Consider the following 18,020-nt stretch of genomic DNA (forward strand, 5'->3'; position numbering starts at 1 on the left):
TCCCTGCCCGCTGCCATACCTTAAAGCCCCCATCTAGCCCCTCGGGACAAACCAGTGATTGTTACATATCGGTGACCACACTGATGCCCCCTCCAGTCTCAGATGCTGCCGCCATTGCCCCCACACCCTTAGGGCTGCCACCACCACCAGACCTGTAGAGTACCGAACCAGCGAGAATGTCAGTAAAGCCTCCAAACTCATACCTTTGCAGGATGCTGCCTCCATCCACTCCCAGACCAACCCCTCCCCCATTAACCACATCCTGACCATTGATATGTCGGCAGCCCAGAAATAGTTAATAAAGCTTGGGACAGCCAAGCCCCCTTCTCCGGGGGTCCATTCTCGGGGTTTAACCCGCCCATATAACCCGCCCCATATAAACCTCAATATTGCCGCATTCATAGTTCTGAAAACAGCCTTTGGGACAAAAATCGGGAGACATTGAAAAAAGATAAGCAGTCTTGGAAGGACCGTCATCTTCACCATCTGAACCCTCCCCGCCAGCGTCAGTGGGAGCATGTCCCCATCTACAGAAATCCCGTCTCATTTGATCCACTGCTTTGCCCAAATTTAACTTGTGAAGCTGCCCCCAATCCTTGGCCACTTGAACCCCCAGATACCTAAAACTCCTCCCAACCACTTTAAAAGATAGCTCCTTCAGTCTCCTTTCCTGCCTCCGTGCCTGGATCACGAACATCTCACTCTTTCCCATATAATCGCCCAAATTCTCCTCATACCTCCATGACTTCGGTCATCCCACCACTGGGTCCGTGACATAAAGCAGCAAATCATCCACATATAGAGAGACTGTGTTCCACGCCGCCCCCGCCCCCTGCCTCATTATACCCCGCCAGGCATTTGCTGCTCTCGGGGCCGTTGCTAAGGGTTAGATAGCCAGGGCAAACAGTAATGGGGAGAGCGGACATCCCTGCCTTGTCCCCCGACAGAGACTAAAGTATTCTGACCGAACTCGATTAGTTCTTACGTTTGCCACCGGGGCTTGGTACAATAACCGGACCCACTCCACAAATCCCTGCCCAAATCCAAACCTGCCTAAAGTATCCCATAGATACTTCCACTCCACCCGGTCGAATGCCTTCTCCGCGTCCATGGCGACTACCACCTCAGCCTCACACCCCTCCACTGACATTATAATTACATTAAGAAGCCATCTAATGTTGTATGTCAGATGCCCGCCCTTTACAAATCCCATCTGATCCTCTCTGGGACATAATCCTCCATTTGAGTGTCCAGGATCTTTGCCAATAATTTGGCATCTACATTCAAAAGGGAAATTGGTTTGTACGATCCACAGCTCTCTGGATCCTTGTCTCACTTCAGGATGAGAGAAATTGATGCCTCTGATAAAGTTGAGGGGAGTACTCCCAGCTCCTTGGACTCGTTAAAAGCCTTAACCAGGAGCGGCCCCAGTACCCCAGAGAACTTCTTATAAAATTCCACTGGGAATCCGTTCGGTCCCGGGGCTTTACCCGATTGTATTGCCCCCAGACCATCTATCATCTCCCCAAGCCCAATTGGCACCCCCCCCCCCCCCCCCCCCCCCAACAACTTCCACCAGCTCCTCATTTATCTTTGGGAACTCTAGCCTACCCAGGAATTGATTCATGCCCTCCTCCCCAACTGGGGGTTCCGACTCGTATAGCTGGCGAGAAAATTCCCGGAACGCTTCATTCACCGTCCCCGGGTCCGAAACCATCTTCCCCCTCATATCCTTTATTTTCCCTATTTCTCTCGCCGCCTCCAGTTTCCTCAGCTGATGTGCCAGCATCCTGCTAGCTTTCTCCCCATGTTCATATATTGCCCCTTTTACCCTCCTCAGCTGACCCTCCACCTTATCTGTGGAAAGGAGCCCAAACTCTATTTGAAGTCTCTGATGCTCCTTCAGGAGCTCATCATTTGGAGACTCCGAATAACTCCTGTCCACTTGTAAGATTTCTCTTACCAACCTGTCCAGCTCCGACCCTCAGTTTTATCCCTGTGGGCTCGAATCGAAATACATTCCCCTCTAATAACCGCTTTCAGTGCCTACCAGACCACCCCAGCCTCAATCTTTCCCGTGTCATTGATCTTTATGTAACCCCGAAAGGCCTCTCTCACAGATCTCTTCATCCGCTAACAGCCCTGTATCGAGTCTCCACTCTGGGCGCTGTGATATTCCCGTGCCTGCCAATAGGTCTATCCAATGTGGTGCATGATCTGAAACCAAAATTGCTGAGTACTCAGTGTCCGCAACCCCTGCTAACAGTGTTTTATCTAGCATGAAGAAATCTATCCTGGAGTATGCCTTATGTACATGGGAGTCGAATGAATATTCCCTGCTCCTTGGTCTCCTAAATCTCCACAGATCTACCCCTCCCATGCGCTCCATAAACCCCCACAGTTCCTTTGCCATTGCTGATAGTTTCCCCGACCTAGTACTCGACCGGTCCAACCTCGGGTCCAGGACCGTATTAAAGTCACCACCAATGATCAGCCGGTGCGAATCAAGGTCTGGCATCTTTCCCAGCACCTTCCTGACAAACGCAACATCATCCCAGTTTGGGGCATATATTTTCACCCCCCCCCCCCTTGTTTTAAAGTCCAGTCCTGAATGAAATACTTGCCCGATCCATCCCTTCTTTAATCTAATTTGGTCTTCCAGCTTCAGGTGTGTCTCCTGTAACATGACCACGTTCGCTTTTAACTGTCTCAGGTGTGCGAACACCTCTTAACCGGCCTGTTCAGTCCACAAACATTCCACATAACTAGTCTGGTCAGGAGGGAAGGGGGGGGGGGCTTGCCCCCCTCCCCTGTCAATCAGCCATGACCATTCCTAGGCCAGCTCCTAGCCCATGTCCCGCACTTCACTTGATCCGCCCCTTGGCACGGACCGTCATCTGGTCTCCATCTCCAGTCCGAGCTGTCCCTTACCCGTCAGCAGTAGCCCCCCTCCCACTCCCAGCGCGACTTAACTCAGAATTAGAAAAGACTGAAATTTTAAACAAGACAAAACAAAACATGGAACTATTTTTCTCTACCCCCCCCCCCCCAACTTTACCCCTTACCCAAACTCAGTCCACCACAGTTTGAATTGGAAAGTCCTTAAGCCAGGTTATTGTCCTTCATAAATTAGTCACCTCTTCCGGAGAGTTGAAGTATAGCTCCCGGTTCTCGTAGGTCACCCAAAGAGAAGTCGGATACAGCAGTCCAAATTTAATGTCTTTCGCAAACAGGGCTGCCTTAACTTTGAAACTTGCTCTCCTCTTTGCGAGTTCTGGTCCCCAATCTTAGTACACCCGGATTTCTGATTCTTCCCACGTGTGCCATTTTGTCTGCCTGGCCCACTTCATGATACGCTCCTTGTCGAGGAATCGATTTAGCCTCATCACCATGGCCCTCGGGGCTCACGACTCTGGGGCTTACATACGAGCACCCTATGTGCCCAGTCCACCTCCAGCCGTTTATCAAACACATCGGCCCTGACCATCACCTGCAACATCTTCCCCACATACGTACCCACATCTGATCCCTCCTTTCCCTCTGGCAGTCCGATGATATGGATATTTTGCCTGCGAAACGGGTTCTCCAAGTCTTCTATTTTATCCAGCAGTCGTTTCTGGCTGTCCTGTGGTATGCTAATTTCCAAAGCCATTGCAGTGGACTCCGCCTCACGTTCAATTGCCAGCTCCTTCAACTTTAGAATCTCCTGTCCCTGGGTCGTCATTTTCTTCTCCAGCCGGTCAACCACCTCTTAATTGAGGCTATCGCCTGGGTCATGTCTTCTGCACACTCCTTACGATACTGGGTGAACTTCTCATCCAGGTACTCGAACCATTGCTCCATCAACCAGTGGGCTGGCGTGGGCTTTGTCTTGTTAGCATTGTGCTCAAAGGCCTTTGAGCTTTGCTTTCACTCATCTTTTGGTGTCTTCTTTTTCAACTCGTATTTGGACACAATTCCATGAATTGAGGGTCACCTCCTTTTCCTCGCTCTTCGATCAACTTATGTTGACAAATTTCCTGAAAAATACGGCTTAAAAACCATTATAAAAAACCACGAAGGGCGAGAGCTGCTGAATGTGCAACCTTTTACTCCATTGTCGCCACCAGAAGTCTCACCAGGCAAGATTGTTACAAGCTTTGGAGGATAAGATAGATCAGATTTCTGCTTTCTTTTCCAATTTCAAGTTTCGTCCTTCCTTTTATTTATTTTCAAGGGTAATGGTGCACAAAATTTTTTGTTTAAAGCACTTGGGAGTTTTCCTTTACCTCCAGAACGGTGATTGGTTTGAACTGTATAGATGTCAAATATTTTCCCATTAATTTAGTGTATCTAACAAACTATTCATTGGCCACAAGCTCAACATGTTATATTTAATACATTTTCCTATTTTCCCTGAAAAAACAAACCACACAAGTGACAGTTACAAGGATCCATTCTATTTCAGCTCAGAAAAAGTATTATATATTGTGATAGGAATTTATTTGCCATTAGCCTCTACTTTTAACTTATAATATGCTTTTCTTCACAGAGGCATTATAAAATATTTTTTTGTTATAAATTTAGAGTACCCAATTCATTTTTTTCAATTAAGGAGCAATTTAGTGCGGCTAATCCACCTACCCTGCACCTCTTTGGGTTGTGGGGGTGAAACCCAAGCAAACAAGGGGAGAATGTGCAAACTCCACATGGACAGTGACCCAGAGCCTGGATCGAACCTGGGACCTCGGCGCCGTGAGGTAGCATTGCTAACCACCGTGCTGCCAGTATAAAACAAAATATGGCAGAATACCACATTGCAGATATCAGATCAGATGACCAAAAGGTTTTAAGAAACATTTTAGGAAGAAAGAGGAGTTAATTCCAGACCTTAGGATCTAGGGAACTGAAGGCAAGCCATCATTGGCAGAGTAATTAAAATGGGAGCAGCATAAGGTTACAATTAGATGACTGCCATAGATTTGTGGGGCAAGGCCATGAGAAATTTGAAAACCAAGATGAAAATGTTAAAATCCAGATGTAATTTGACCGGGAGACAGTGTAGGTAAGGGAGTACAGGATGGGGTAAGCAATCATCTCCATATGTTATTGGATTGTCCCATAATCTGCCTTGCTGTCCCATGGCTGTTCAGAGTCTCCACTTGTCGCTGCAGCAGCATCTTTCATGTCTGCACACGTACACTATACTGCTGCGCGCGCACAGTCCAGAGCCCACAATCAGCAATGAGAACCAGGAGCACTAGCTGACATTCTGCTCTTTTGTTGTCATTTGGCTTTGACAGGTGGATGGTTGGGTTTCAAGGGTCAACAAGGGGTCCTATCCGGTGGGGTTTGCCAGCCACAGGAAGTATGTAATGTATGTGCGTGTATGTGCATTCATGTCCAGGAGCAGTGGAGAGCAACTTATTTGGCCCTCCTCAGTCCTATCAATGCTGTACATGTTGTTCCCCTGAAGCTCCCATTCCAGATCTCCAGTCTCTCCAGTTAGCAGCCCCTCACCTGCTCTTCCATTCTAGCAGCTCCCCTCCCAGCACCCCCCCCTCCCAGCACCTCCCCCCCCCCTCCCAGCACCTCCCCCCCCTCCCAGCACCTCCCCCCCCCTCCCAGCACCTCCCCCCCCTCCCAGCACCTCCCCCCCCTCCCAGCACCTCCCCCCCCTCTCCCAGCACCTCCCCCCCCCCAGCACCTCCCCCCCTCCCAGCACCTCCCCCCCCCTCCCAGCACCTCCCCCCCCTCCCAGCACCTCCCCCCCCCTCCCAGCACCTCCCCCCCCCTCCCACCACCTCCCCCCCCCTCCCACCACCTCCCCCCCCCTCCCACCACCTCCCCCCCCTCCCACCCTCGTTGTCTGTTCCAATCAGCAATATCCATCACCCTCAAGCGTCCTTTATTCTCTCTCTCTTCTTCCCACCTCTTTCCCCCCTCCCCCCCCCCCCCCCCCCTCCCAAAAGAGTTGGTCTGCATGGTACAGGGGTAACAGATGAACGGGGACTTTGAGCAAATAAAGACCCAGCCAGCAGAGTTTTGAATGACCTCAGGTTTGTATGAGGAGTACGTGGACAACAGCTGAGAGTACGTTGAAATAATCAAGCCTAGAGGTACCACAGACATGAATGAAAGTTTCAGCGGCAACTGAGTTGGGTGAGGTCAGGCCATGTTACAAACGTGGAATACGTGGTCTTAGTAATGGCAGACACAACCTACGTAAAATAGCTTCTATAACCGTTTGCTGGGAGAGATTTCTATTGTCATTGCAAAGTGCAGAATACACAGTATGTCTGTATTGGACACATGTGCAAGTAGAAGATGGAGTTGAGCCTTCAATATTCATTGTCATTAAATTATGGATCATACACCTCAGGTTTGTGATGTACACTCATGCACACTGTACTACATGTGATATCAAGTGGCTGAAAAATAAGCTGTCCTTTACAGAAGCTACTGTAACTGGATGTACAGGATGTTTAAATTAGCAGACAGGGTGTTACCACCAATCAATATGACGTGAAAGCCATCTCCTACCAGTGTCTCTGCTGTAATTTTGACTGACAGTTCAATACACAAAGTGAGTAGCTGTCACGAGCTTATAGCAGTTCCATTACTCCTGCAAGATTGGTTACATATAAGCGCGCCTCAAAAAAAATCATTTATTTTACATTCAATAGTTAATAATATTAAAGTTATTGGTTTTAAAACAATAAAAGTTTATTGATTTATCCTTATTTTCCCTCTATTTAAAAAAAATAATCAACACTGATGCATAATATTCAGCCAGATGTGTTTGTCAATTGATATGGCATTTTAAGCCATTTCAGAGAGCTGAAGCATATAGGAGGTCGGTCAAGAAATGTAAATAGCGTTGTTGTACATTCTCTAAGTAGATAAACCAGTGACTGATGAGTGATTTTTCACCCCAATTACATTGTTCGAACCTAATTACAAGAGTCCATCTTTATACATTGCATGTACATTGATTATTCTGCTCCTGCATCAGTGTAGTCAGTGTTAAATGAATTGGAAACACAAGTACAACCTACCAATCATTTCCTGTTTTGAATTACAATTGTGTAGGTTTTGCACTTGGTCACAGGCATCTTCACTGAACTAAAAAAAATAGATTTTTAACTTGGTTAGAAAACACACAAAAATGCTTCTTTATTTCTCCCAAGTCAAATCATGCAAGACAACATGAAACTAACAGTGAGGGAATTTCAGTTGGTTGGTGAAACATTAACAAGGTGGCATAAATTTTGGAATAGACTGAAAACCAAAAATGGGGACCGTAGATCAATTTTTTGCTCCCAAGATTTATTAGGACACGAAACACATTGCTATTTGTAGCAACTGAAGCCAAGTCAATTACAGCATTTAAGGGAGGATAAAGGATGAAAAGTAAAATAATCAAGTGATAAAAAGACAGGGCAGGAATACATGTGATTCAGGTCAATGGTTCTGATGTGGAACTAGTTAACCAGCACATATGATGGGTCGAATGGCCTCCTATTCGAACATTTATCATTCTTCAAAATCACCAACCACTGATGCATACCCTTTCCATGTTTTTTTAAAAAAAAATGGTTTTGGGACTCTGACAACTTAATTTATTGTCCATCCATAATAGTTAAGCAAAGATGGCGATTAGCGTCCTTTTTGAACCACTGTATTCTGTGGTGATGCTGCTCCCACAATGGTGTTAGATAATAAATTCCAAGATCTTGGCTCAGCCACAATGAAGACACAGGATAGTGTGCGACTTGGGGGGCAACTAGAGCATTGCCATGAGAATGCTACTTTTGTCCTTCTTGGTGAGTAGGGGGGGGGGGGGGGGAGAGATGTAGTTAATGATCCACAACTTTGTCATTTAATCGTAACACCTTTCGTGCAATTACAAAATACCTAAATGCCTCTCAAATCAACTTATTCATTTCTATTTTCAAGTGCAAAACTTTATTCATTTGTTCATTGAAGAACCATTGAGTTTCTTCACAAAACATAGTACCACTGACTTCTCTAAAATCAAAGTCCTTGTCGCCTGGCCTGAATGTCAAATTATGACAACTGCAACCAGACATAATAATACATCAAGGGGCATTGGTTTTAAGGTCCTCACATTCCACTAGCATTGTGGTTCCTGTTTCAGCAGGCATTTAGCATTTTTGCTTTAATGTTAGTAAATCTTTCATCTTCAAATTTATAACAAGTATAAAACAAGTAGAGAGATGACTTAATATATCAGTGCACTTCATAATTAAAATCTTTGATTCCCAACAAGCTGAAAATCAACCCTCTAGACAATTAAACAACCTTAGTCATAAGTAGTTAACTGCAAGTCTTTATTGACTTAGAGGTATTTATGAATATATAAAGGCTGGAAGCCAGGAGCCGAATCCATGCTTGCTGGTACGTACAGCTCTGCCCAACACTAACTGACCCTCGATGTGGGTCATGTGCTTTTTTAGATCTCTGTGCTCATGCTACTGTATTCAGTCCCACATTAACCCTATATTTTCCAGATTTTTATACAGCTACAAACAATTCAAGGGCATCCTAACAAAGAGCCTCACAAACTTCTGCTTTGCAGACCACCTCTCTCGGAAACACAACAGAAAACAAAGTGGAAGACCTAACCTCACCACGTTAAAAGATCTACATTATTTAGCCAATTATGTTAAGTATCTAGTATTACCAAAGACCAAAGTTTAACTCTTCTACAGATTGTAAGGTTAATTTCCACTTTGACTCACGCCCACCAAACCCCCCATCCTAGTCGGTATTAACAGCTTTCAAAGAAATAAATGCTCCGTAGTTACTTCAAAACCCAGTTCATAGTGGTTCCAGCTGTTCTGATTCACCATCATAGATAATGAACACCCATCTTACCAGCTCTGATATTTTACTCAGATTTCCCACACTTTGAGTCAGAGGAAAACAATTTGAGGTACAGGAGTTCGGAGGAGTCAAGCTCAATTCGGTGGCTGTAATATCTGAAGAAAAAATTTTTAAAAGGTGAAACGATAGGAAAATTCCAGTTGGCCTCATTAGTTGATCTTCAGTGGTCACTAACCTACCTTAGTTTCTTTCTTGCTGCCTGCAGATGGGTAGCCCTTCCACCATCAATTCCCCTTCCAGGAAAATGGCCGTAGGGTGGGATGTTACCAGCAACTCAGCATGCAACTTTGGATCAGTATAGAGGAGGGCATGAGCAAAGTTTTGCCTGTTGGTTGTACCTTTATCCACAGATGTTGGCAGGCCTGCTGAGTACTTTCAGTATTTTCTGTTTTTATTTTGGATTTCCATTTCAGTAGTAACTGGCTTTTGTGTAGCAAAAAAATTAAATAATCCCCAATTCATTCCAGATCAGATGCCACACAGGCTACATGGAAAGTAACTTGAAATTTTTTTCTTAAAAGTATGTTTATTTGGACATTACATTTTTTGCAAACAGCGCAACAAAATTCCAAAATAAATATATCACGGTAAACAAGGAAAGAACAGCTCAACACCCATGAATACAGAGGGGAACAGGAGACCAACATCATATCTGGCTCAATACAATCATTAGACATAACTAGATGGCTCAATATGCCCCATCAGAGACTGAGGGAGAAGTAGGACGAAGCCATGAAAACATGGTAAAATGGTGCACACCCTTCCACAATGTATGTGTCTGCTCGCAATTACCACGAGAGTTCAGGATAAATTTTCCACGCCATGTACCAATATATATCCTCAATCTCAGTGAAGACTTAACCAATGCTATTATCCAACACCACCGTGACCATCAACCATCATCTCATCCTGCCTCTACTCATCCTCATTATAAACAAGATAAGGGGTATCAATTAAGGATTCTCATCCCGTAACCACAAGGATTATAACACAATGACAAAAGGGAATAAAACTGTGCACAGACAACATTTCACATAATCGACTCAGTATTGCAAGATAATACACCATCTATATTGTTCGGGTAGGCCGACACTAAGACAGGATCAATGAATAATTCTCAGGGTCTTTCATCTCAAGGATTCTATCGAATGAAGCACCTTCACTTCCATCATGCCGCTGCTGATGCCCAAGCAACCCCACAGCCTAGGCTCCAGCGGGGATGGGTCGATTCAACTCCCTCTGCCAACTCCATCCCCAGGTCTCGAAGATCAGAGACTCTGTGCTCTGTCAAACCTGATACACCAAACCTCCAAAACAAGATTATCAAACTCAATAGGGAACGCACTCGTCACTTCTCGCGAGGGACAAGGTTCACAAACACACCTTGCCCAGCCCCTAACTCTCAAACACGTCAGGATAAACAACACGTCATGCAGCAAGATCTCAACATCTCAAAAACAAGGCCTTACCAGGGCAAGTCCTCTTCCAACTGCAAGAAATCTCTCATGTGCCTCCACCATTCTCCCAAGGATACCTCGCAAACCTTCCAAATGAGCTCCAAAGACCTGCACCCACAGAACTGAGATATTCATCCGGAACAACATTCTCAATAGCAGCCATCATCCGGATGCACACAGCACCACTGAGGCAAAAGTGTGCTCACCAGCAGCAATGCCACTGCACGTTGGGCCCGACCGCCACGGTCAAATGAGGATTTTCTACAATTTACCTCTGCTCCTCTTCGTAAAACACCAATTAGGATCCTCTAGGGGATATATATCTTGCACTAAGAAGACATATATCCCAATAAAATACATATACGAGATGTGCACCAGGATAAAATAAAGGATTACAAGATGAGTAGAGCCAGAGCTCGCAGACACACTGCCACTCCTACACTCACATCACGTGACCTCCCGTAACTTTTAATTTCATTCCTTAATTTGTTCATGTACAAGTCCCCTGCCTGCTGTCTTAAAGATTCTTAACTTATGTATTTTAAAATAATCTAACGTTCAAGCAAAGTAGAAAATAGAGGAATGCCATATAAATGAGAAACAAAATCTTGAGATCAGCAGAAGAAATCTAGCCTCACAAAGTAACCATTTAAAAAGACTGAAGTGTGCGAGAAAAGATTGGAGTAAAATGTGATGAGTTATAATCTCCCTCTGACTCGAAGTGATGAATTCAGCCAAAGGCAAATATCATAGTAGACCTTAGGACTACATTATGGCTAGATGGGTTTGCATGGGCCTCAACTGATCAACTCAGCCAACACTGGCAAGATAAGTAACTAACAACGCAGGACACAAAGCAATACATGCAAATTCAAGGCAACTATTGCTTACCTGATCTGATGGGCGAGAAGATATCTCCAAAACTGTTCCTTGCGAGAAATATTACCTTTCTAAATTGTGGAGGTTTGTTTGGAGTGATAGTGCTAACCTGTAAAGTAGCTGAAAAAGAAGTGCCAACAGGGATGCATAGCTTCACCACAAAATGAACAACAACATTGCAAAAGTCATGAAGGTAAGCTGATCGGGACTAGAATGAAGATAGTGGCAGTGGTTGGGACGAGGAAACATTATCTGAGGGTACAAAAATGGGAATATTGTCCCGTTACTGATGGTCAATAATGACATGCTGACATCTATGAGGAATACCTATTGATTACGGCCTTCTTCATCCTCTGCACTGACCCTCTGAAAGAGCACCCCAATAACACCCACTCCTCCACCATATCCCCGTTACCCCACCTAACCTGCACATCTTTGGAGTGTGGGAGGAAATTGGACCACCCATAGGAAACCCACGCAGACACCGGGAGAACATGCAAACTCCACACAGTCACCCAACGCCGGAATTGAACCCCGGTTCCTGGTGCTGTGAGGCAGCAGTGCTAACCACTGTACCACCGTGTTGCCCTTAATAATTTAGATCCAGTAATCTTTTTAACACATTATTTCCTCATTCTGAGGCACCAATGAGATTCCAGGCAATAGAGACTAGTTGGCTTCAAATAACCAAAGATCTATTTCCGTCTTTCATGGGATGTGGGTGTCACTGCCAACTCCAGCATTTGTTGCCCATACCCAATTGCCTTGAGAAGGTGAGCTGCCTTCTTGAAAACAGAACCAATCAGAATTTTGAGTGATCTTCATTTTCAGGTCAGTTTGTGGAGTATAAAAGCACCAAACAATTAAGACATTGCAGTTTAATGAAAGAATGCACACAAACTCAGGTCACCTTCATGCAGTTGTGGGGGTGGGGAATCTGCCATGTAAAGCTCGACCACTACCATTGCTTCCTATGAAAACCGATCAGGTTTACTGAGGTCTTTTAGGGAAGGAAATCTGCCACCCTTACCCAATCTGGTCCACATATGACTCCCAATCTGGTCAACGTGTGACTCCAGACCCACAGCAATGCAGTTGACTCAACAGCCCTCCGAAATTGAGTTACTCAGTTCAAAGGCAATTAGGGATGGTAAACAAATGCTGGTCTTGCCAGTGACACTTGCATCCCATGAAAGAAAAAGTTGGCTTCAACAAATAACATGTCAACACAAGGGCTAGTTTCGGCATGAATTAAATGCAATGAACTCCTGGAGAGGGAAAGATGCACCATTCTACAACCAACCTTTCATGCACCAATGTAGTCTTTGGAACTGCATAAAAAAGATAATCAGGGGATATTTTTTTGTCCGACCCACCCAATCCCAGGGAGAACCATTCTTTGCTCCTCTTGCACTATGTTTGCATAGCCACAGAAGAATTCAGGCAGGGAGTGGATTACCTGCTTCATCTGTTACTGTGGAATATCAATTTAACTTGGGCACAGGTCAGGGACGGAATAAAAATCATGTTGTTTGGAAATGAAAGTAAATCCTGACCCAAACTTTACTACACTTACAGGAATCACTGGGGAAGGTAGATACATCCTCATTACTGGTATCAATTGTTGATATATTGAAGCCTCCTCCCTTCACATTGCTCCAAGCAGTGGGCCAAGCAACCTGTGGAGAAAAGAGACAATGAAAAACATACACTGAGAATTCATGTTTTTTGCAAAGCTTATTGGGGTGCACTATCTAGTAAAATACAGCTAAATAATACAGCTTAAAAGAGAATGGTCATCAAAACATTGACACAGATATGGTCATTGAATATAGCGCACTTTCAGAATTCAATATCACAATCAGCAATAAGTAATAGCCCCATAATTACCTGTCGCTCAGGAGAAAATCTTTTGGAAGAGTGTTGAATAAGAAAAGAAAGGGAAGGTCTGTGAAAGGGCACAAGAGTGGTTGTGGAGAGCCAAACGGAGTGGTAATGGGACAAGAAAATAAATACAAGGTGGGTCAGAGGAGGTTTGAATGGTATGATAAGTCAACAGCTGCCACGCAAAACAAACCTGGAGAAAAATTAGCTCTTTTGTACCCTTCAGAATCCACACCACCTCCCCTCCACCATGGTTGACCCACTTTCCGCAGTTCTGCTCTCACCCCTTTCACCTTCTCACCTCCCAGAACCATAATAAGGTTCCCTTTGACATCACCTCCACCTCATCTGTCTCAGCATTGGCCAGATCATCCACCATCATCTGCCGCTTGATGCCAACAACCAAACACATCTTTTGCTTCCCTCCCAGTATTCCAAAGGACCATTCCCTCCACAGCACCCTGGTGCATTCCTCAACCAGTCCTGTGGTATTATCATACATGAAGGCAATGCAAGGGTTAATGAAGTGCATGCAGACAGCCACTAGAGGGAGCTAGTCCTATGAGTATATAAGGGATGACGCTGAGCCTTGTGGGACAGAAAGACAGACAGACAGATGAAGGTTCGAGAAGATGATGAGGCATGAGAGAGAGAGCAGTTGTGTACTCGAGAGTTCTGAAGTTAGAGATAGTATAGTTTAATACAGTAGCCTTCTACTTTAGGAATGTAAACGAATCTTAGTGTAATAAATTTATAGTTTTGTTCGTTAACAAAGATTTGTGTTCTTTATTCAACACTACGCATCCAAGCCATCCAGGTAAAGCAAAATAGAGAACACAAGTCCCAACACAAGTCCCTTCCCACGACATCAAAGAGGATGCAACATATTTTACCTCTCTATGCTTATCATTCAAGGCTGCAAGCACGCCTTAGTGAAACAGCCATTTACTGTAGTTCTCAATTAGATATACTGCATTCACTGAGGTCCTCTCTGTACTGGGGAAACTAAATGCAGATTGGGTAACCTCTTTGTGAAAGACCTCTGATCAGTGCAAAACAGTAATTCTCCATCTTGCTGACATCTCTGGCCACAGCCTAATGCAGCATTTCAATGAGGCTTAACTGAAGCTTGTGGAACTGCACTTCTCCTTTCATTTCGGCACTTCTTCACACTGTAATCTCTGCTCCCCCGTTTCATTCCCTTCAGACAAACGCACCTTCTCAATTGTTGCGCAGGCCATTGTGCCTATCATCTTATGCACCTCTAACCATTTAGACTGGGCATCAATTAATAGAAGGAACATGGATCCTTGAAAAAGGCTGTCGAAATCCGCATGCAAGCCCGTCCAAGGCTGCCCTGGCCATTCCCAGTGATGTAGGGGCGTGGCCGGCAGAAGCCTCTAATGCTCCTGGCAAATGGAGCAGTTTTGGGCCACCTTCTGAATGTCGGTGCCGAGGCCTGGCCACCAGACATAACCCAAGCCAACATTTTCATTTTGGTCACACCCGGATGCCATTGTGCAAGTCCCTTAGTATCAGCTCCTGTCCTTATTCCAGGACAATCACACACGTCCCCCACAAGAGGATACAGTCTTCCACGCTAAATTCTGACAGCTTGGAGGAAAATGCCCGCAACACGCCTGGGAGCTGTCCATTCCGCCCACCATACAGGACTATGTGCCGAACCTGTGACAGGACTGGCTCCGTCTGGGTTCACTCACGGATCTGTGATGCCGTGACAGGCAAGGAGTCCATAAAATCTATGGTTGCAACCACCTCCCCGGTCGTGGGGGTCGACATGGCGCAGGTCGATAAAGGCAATCAGCTCAGTGCATCGGCATTCGCTATCTGGGTTCCTGGTTTGTGCTCCAGAGAATACTCGTAGGCAGCGAACAACAAAGCCCAGCGCTGGAGCCGTGCGGAAGCAATGGACAGTATTGGCTTATCCTCTCGGAAAAGTCCCAGCAGAGGCTTATGATCAGTCACGATAGTGAATTGGCGGCCATACACATACTGGTGGAAGCATTTCACCGCAAAGACCACCGCCAGGCCCTCCTTCTCAATCTGCGCGGACTTCTTTTCCGCTGCAGTCAATGTGCGCGAGGCAAAAGCTATCGGCCGCTCGGCCCAGTTCTCCATCTTGTGGGACGGGACGGCCCAAATACCATACGGGATGCATCACACGTGATGAACAAAGGCTTTCCAGGATCATAGTGGGTTAGTAACCCAGACGACGACAATTGTTGTTTTATCCGCCGGAAACCGGTTTCTTGCGGCTGACCCCAAACCCAGGTGTGATTCTTCTTTAGCAGAAGGTGCAAGGGGCCAGCGTAGTTGCCAGATTGGGGAAGAACTTTCCACAATAGTTTACGAGGCCGAGAAAAGAACAAAGATGCGAAGTGTCAGTCGGGGCGGGGACCTGTTGAATTGCGCGCACCTTCACTGCGACGGGGTGCAAACCTTCGTGGTCCACCCGATAACCCAGGTAGACTGCTTCCTTCGCCTGAAACCTAAACGGACTCCAGCCTCTGAAAAGTGGCTTAAGGACAGCCTCTAAATTGTCCAAATGTTCCTGCTCTGATGTCCCTGTAATCAAAACGTCATCTAAGTAGACAGCGACATGCGGTAAACCTCTCAAGGTGCCCTTCATGACGCGTTGAAAAATAATGCAGGCAGAGGATATCCCAAAGGGCAACCATGTATATTCATACAGGCCCCGGTATGTATTAATAGTTGCATATTGCCAGGAGGCAGGGTCCAGCTCCAACTGTAGGTAGGCGTGACTCATATCTAATTTCGTGAACGAGAGTCTGCCTGCACGCTTCGCGTAGAGATCCTCTATACAAGGCATTGGATGTCAGTTGAGCTGGGAAGCCGTATTCACTGAGTTTATAGTCGCCGCCCAAGCGAACTATGGCATCTGGCTTCATTACAGGTACAATTGGTGCTGCCCGGTCAGTGAAACGGACAGGCCTGATAATACCAAAGGTCTCCAAACGAGTGAGCTCCCCTTCTACCTTCTCGAGCAAGGCGTAAGGCACCGGGCGGCCTCAAAATAGTGCGGCTCCTGGTTCGACTTGGATACGGGCTACGGCCCCCTTTATTTTCCCCAAACCGGGCTGGAATACATCTGGGTACCGTCCTAGCACCTCGGTCAACCCTCCAGAACCTGTTTGGAGGATGTTCTGCCACTGCAGCCACAAATGGCGCAACCAGTCCCGACCAAACAGGCTGGGCCCGTGGCCGCGCACCACGATAAGTGGGAAATGCCCCACCTGGCGTCCATAAACAACAGGGGTCATCATAGTTCCTGCAATGTCCAATGGTTCCCCCGTGTAGGTGGCCAACATGGCCTGTGTGTCGGTTAATGTAAGGGTCTGTATACCCTGCTTGATACGGTCGAATGTCCTCTGGGCGATCACGGAGACCGCTGCGCCAGTGTCCAACTCCATCTCAAGCATGTGACCATTGACCCATACTGTCACCTTAATGGGGGCCACATGGAGAGCTGCCACACAATGCAGCTGCAGGCAGTCGTCCTCCGTCTCCACGTCCTCGGGAGTAGTCGCAGCAGGTTCATCCAAATGGAAGGTACGGCCCCTGGGCTGGCCCCAGTTTCTGTCGGAATGACGGCGCCTCTGGCGCCCCCAGGACCGGCGTCCGCGACGGGGTCAGCGCCCACAAGTTCGACACGGACATGGCTCTTCATCCATTGGTTCTGGAGAAGGCTCCCTTCGGGAAGGAACGTCCAACGGCTACTGGCGTCGATCCGGATGTTGCCTCGCCCAGGGTACCGCAGGGGTGTGGGGAGACGCTTTTGGATGGAAGGGGTTGCGCCGCAAGGCGTGCACCTCAATTCCCTGTAGCTCCTGCACTCCCCGTTCTGCACTCTCTCTGGACAATACTATTTGAATGGCCTGTTGAAAATTCAATGTTGGCTCGGCTAACAACTTTCTCTGGGTGGCCACATTGCTAATACCGCAAACCAAACGGTCACGTACATTTCTGACAAGGTCTCACCATAGTCACAATACTCCGCAATCCTACGTAGCCTGGATAGAACCTCTGCAAGGGATTCTCCTGGGGTCCTCTCAGCGGTATTAAACCGGTAATGCTGGACTATCGTGGATGGGGTTGGGTTAAAATGTTGCCCCACTAAGTTCACAAGGTCAACAAACGTCTTGGTGTCCAGCGTAGCTGGATACGCAAGGCTCCTAATCACCCCAAACATATGCGGGCCGCAGGCGGTGAGCAAAGTGACCACCTGCCCACTATTTTGGTGATGTTGTTTGCCCAGAAATAGTAATGCATCCGTTGTGCGTACTGGTTCCAACTTTCCAGTCAGCAACAAAAACATCCAAACGTCCATACAGAGGCATGCTGTAAGAGAAAAACAACTTCCAACCTGTATCCAACAAAAATCCAGGGAGGTGGCTTCAGCAGCGTAGACAGCTATCCACTTTAACCCTCGATGCCTGTTTTGTGAGGGCCACGAAGAATCCAGCACGAGTTGACGGATAGAAAGAAATAACATTTATTTCCCATAACACATACATGTATATATACCCACACAACAGCAGCAGCAACTCCCTTGCTGCTCACTCCTCTCTAGCTGGTTCCAAACTGGCCACCTTTATTTATGCAGGGAATCTGCTAATGATTTATCCGCCCCCCTCATTGGGGAAGCTCACACTCCCAAAGGACTGTGGGATTGCCATTAGTCCCTAGCCAATGGTAAGCAGGCAGGTTATAACAGTTTTATATATTTTTTTATACATGGCACAATAAACTTTCAAAACACCAAAGGTACAATACAGAACAATTATTTCTGCAAACATAGGAACAAAGAAAGAGAGAATAACTTCAGAGCCATAGTTCTTAAGAATGAGGTGTCTCCATCTAGACAACAGG

General features: G+C 46.3%; 1 protein-coding gene across 3 annotated transcripts in view; it reads right to left on the reverse strand.

Moving 5' to 3' along the window:
* The window catches only part of LOC119973127 (protein NEDD1-like), a 100,045-nt gene that overhangs the window by 24,803 nt on the left and 57,222 nt on the right, over window positions 1-18,020 (reverse strand). For 2 of the 3 annotated variants that reach the window (XM_038810711.1, XM_038810710.1), the window contains exons 8-11: window positions 12,802-12,904; window positions 11,238-11,345; window positions 8,881-8,984; window positions 7,038-7,104 (exon numbers count right to left, since the gene is read on the reverse strand). In XM_038810711.1, the coding sequence (XP_038666639.1) occupies window positions 7,038-7,104; window positions 8,881-8,984; window positions 11,238-11,345; window positions 12,802-12,904 (382 nt within the window). The remainder of the gene's footprint in view (window positions 1-7,037; window positions 7,105-8,880; window positions 8,985-11,237; window positions 11,346-12,801; window positions 12,905-18,020) is intronic. The other variant, XM_038810712.1, reaches the window with a different exon arrangement.

This window comes from Scyliorhinus canicula, chromosome 11 (genome assembly GCF_902713615.1).
Source record: "Scyliorhinus canicula chromosome 11, sScyCan1.1, whole genome shotgun sequence".
Taxonomy (NCBI): Eukaryota; Metazoa; Chordata; class Chondrichthyes; order Carcharhiniformes; family Scyliorhinidae; genus Scyliorhinus; species Scyliorhinus canicula.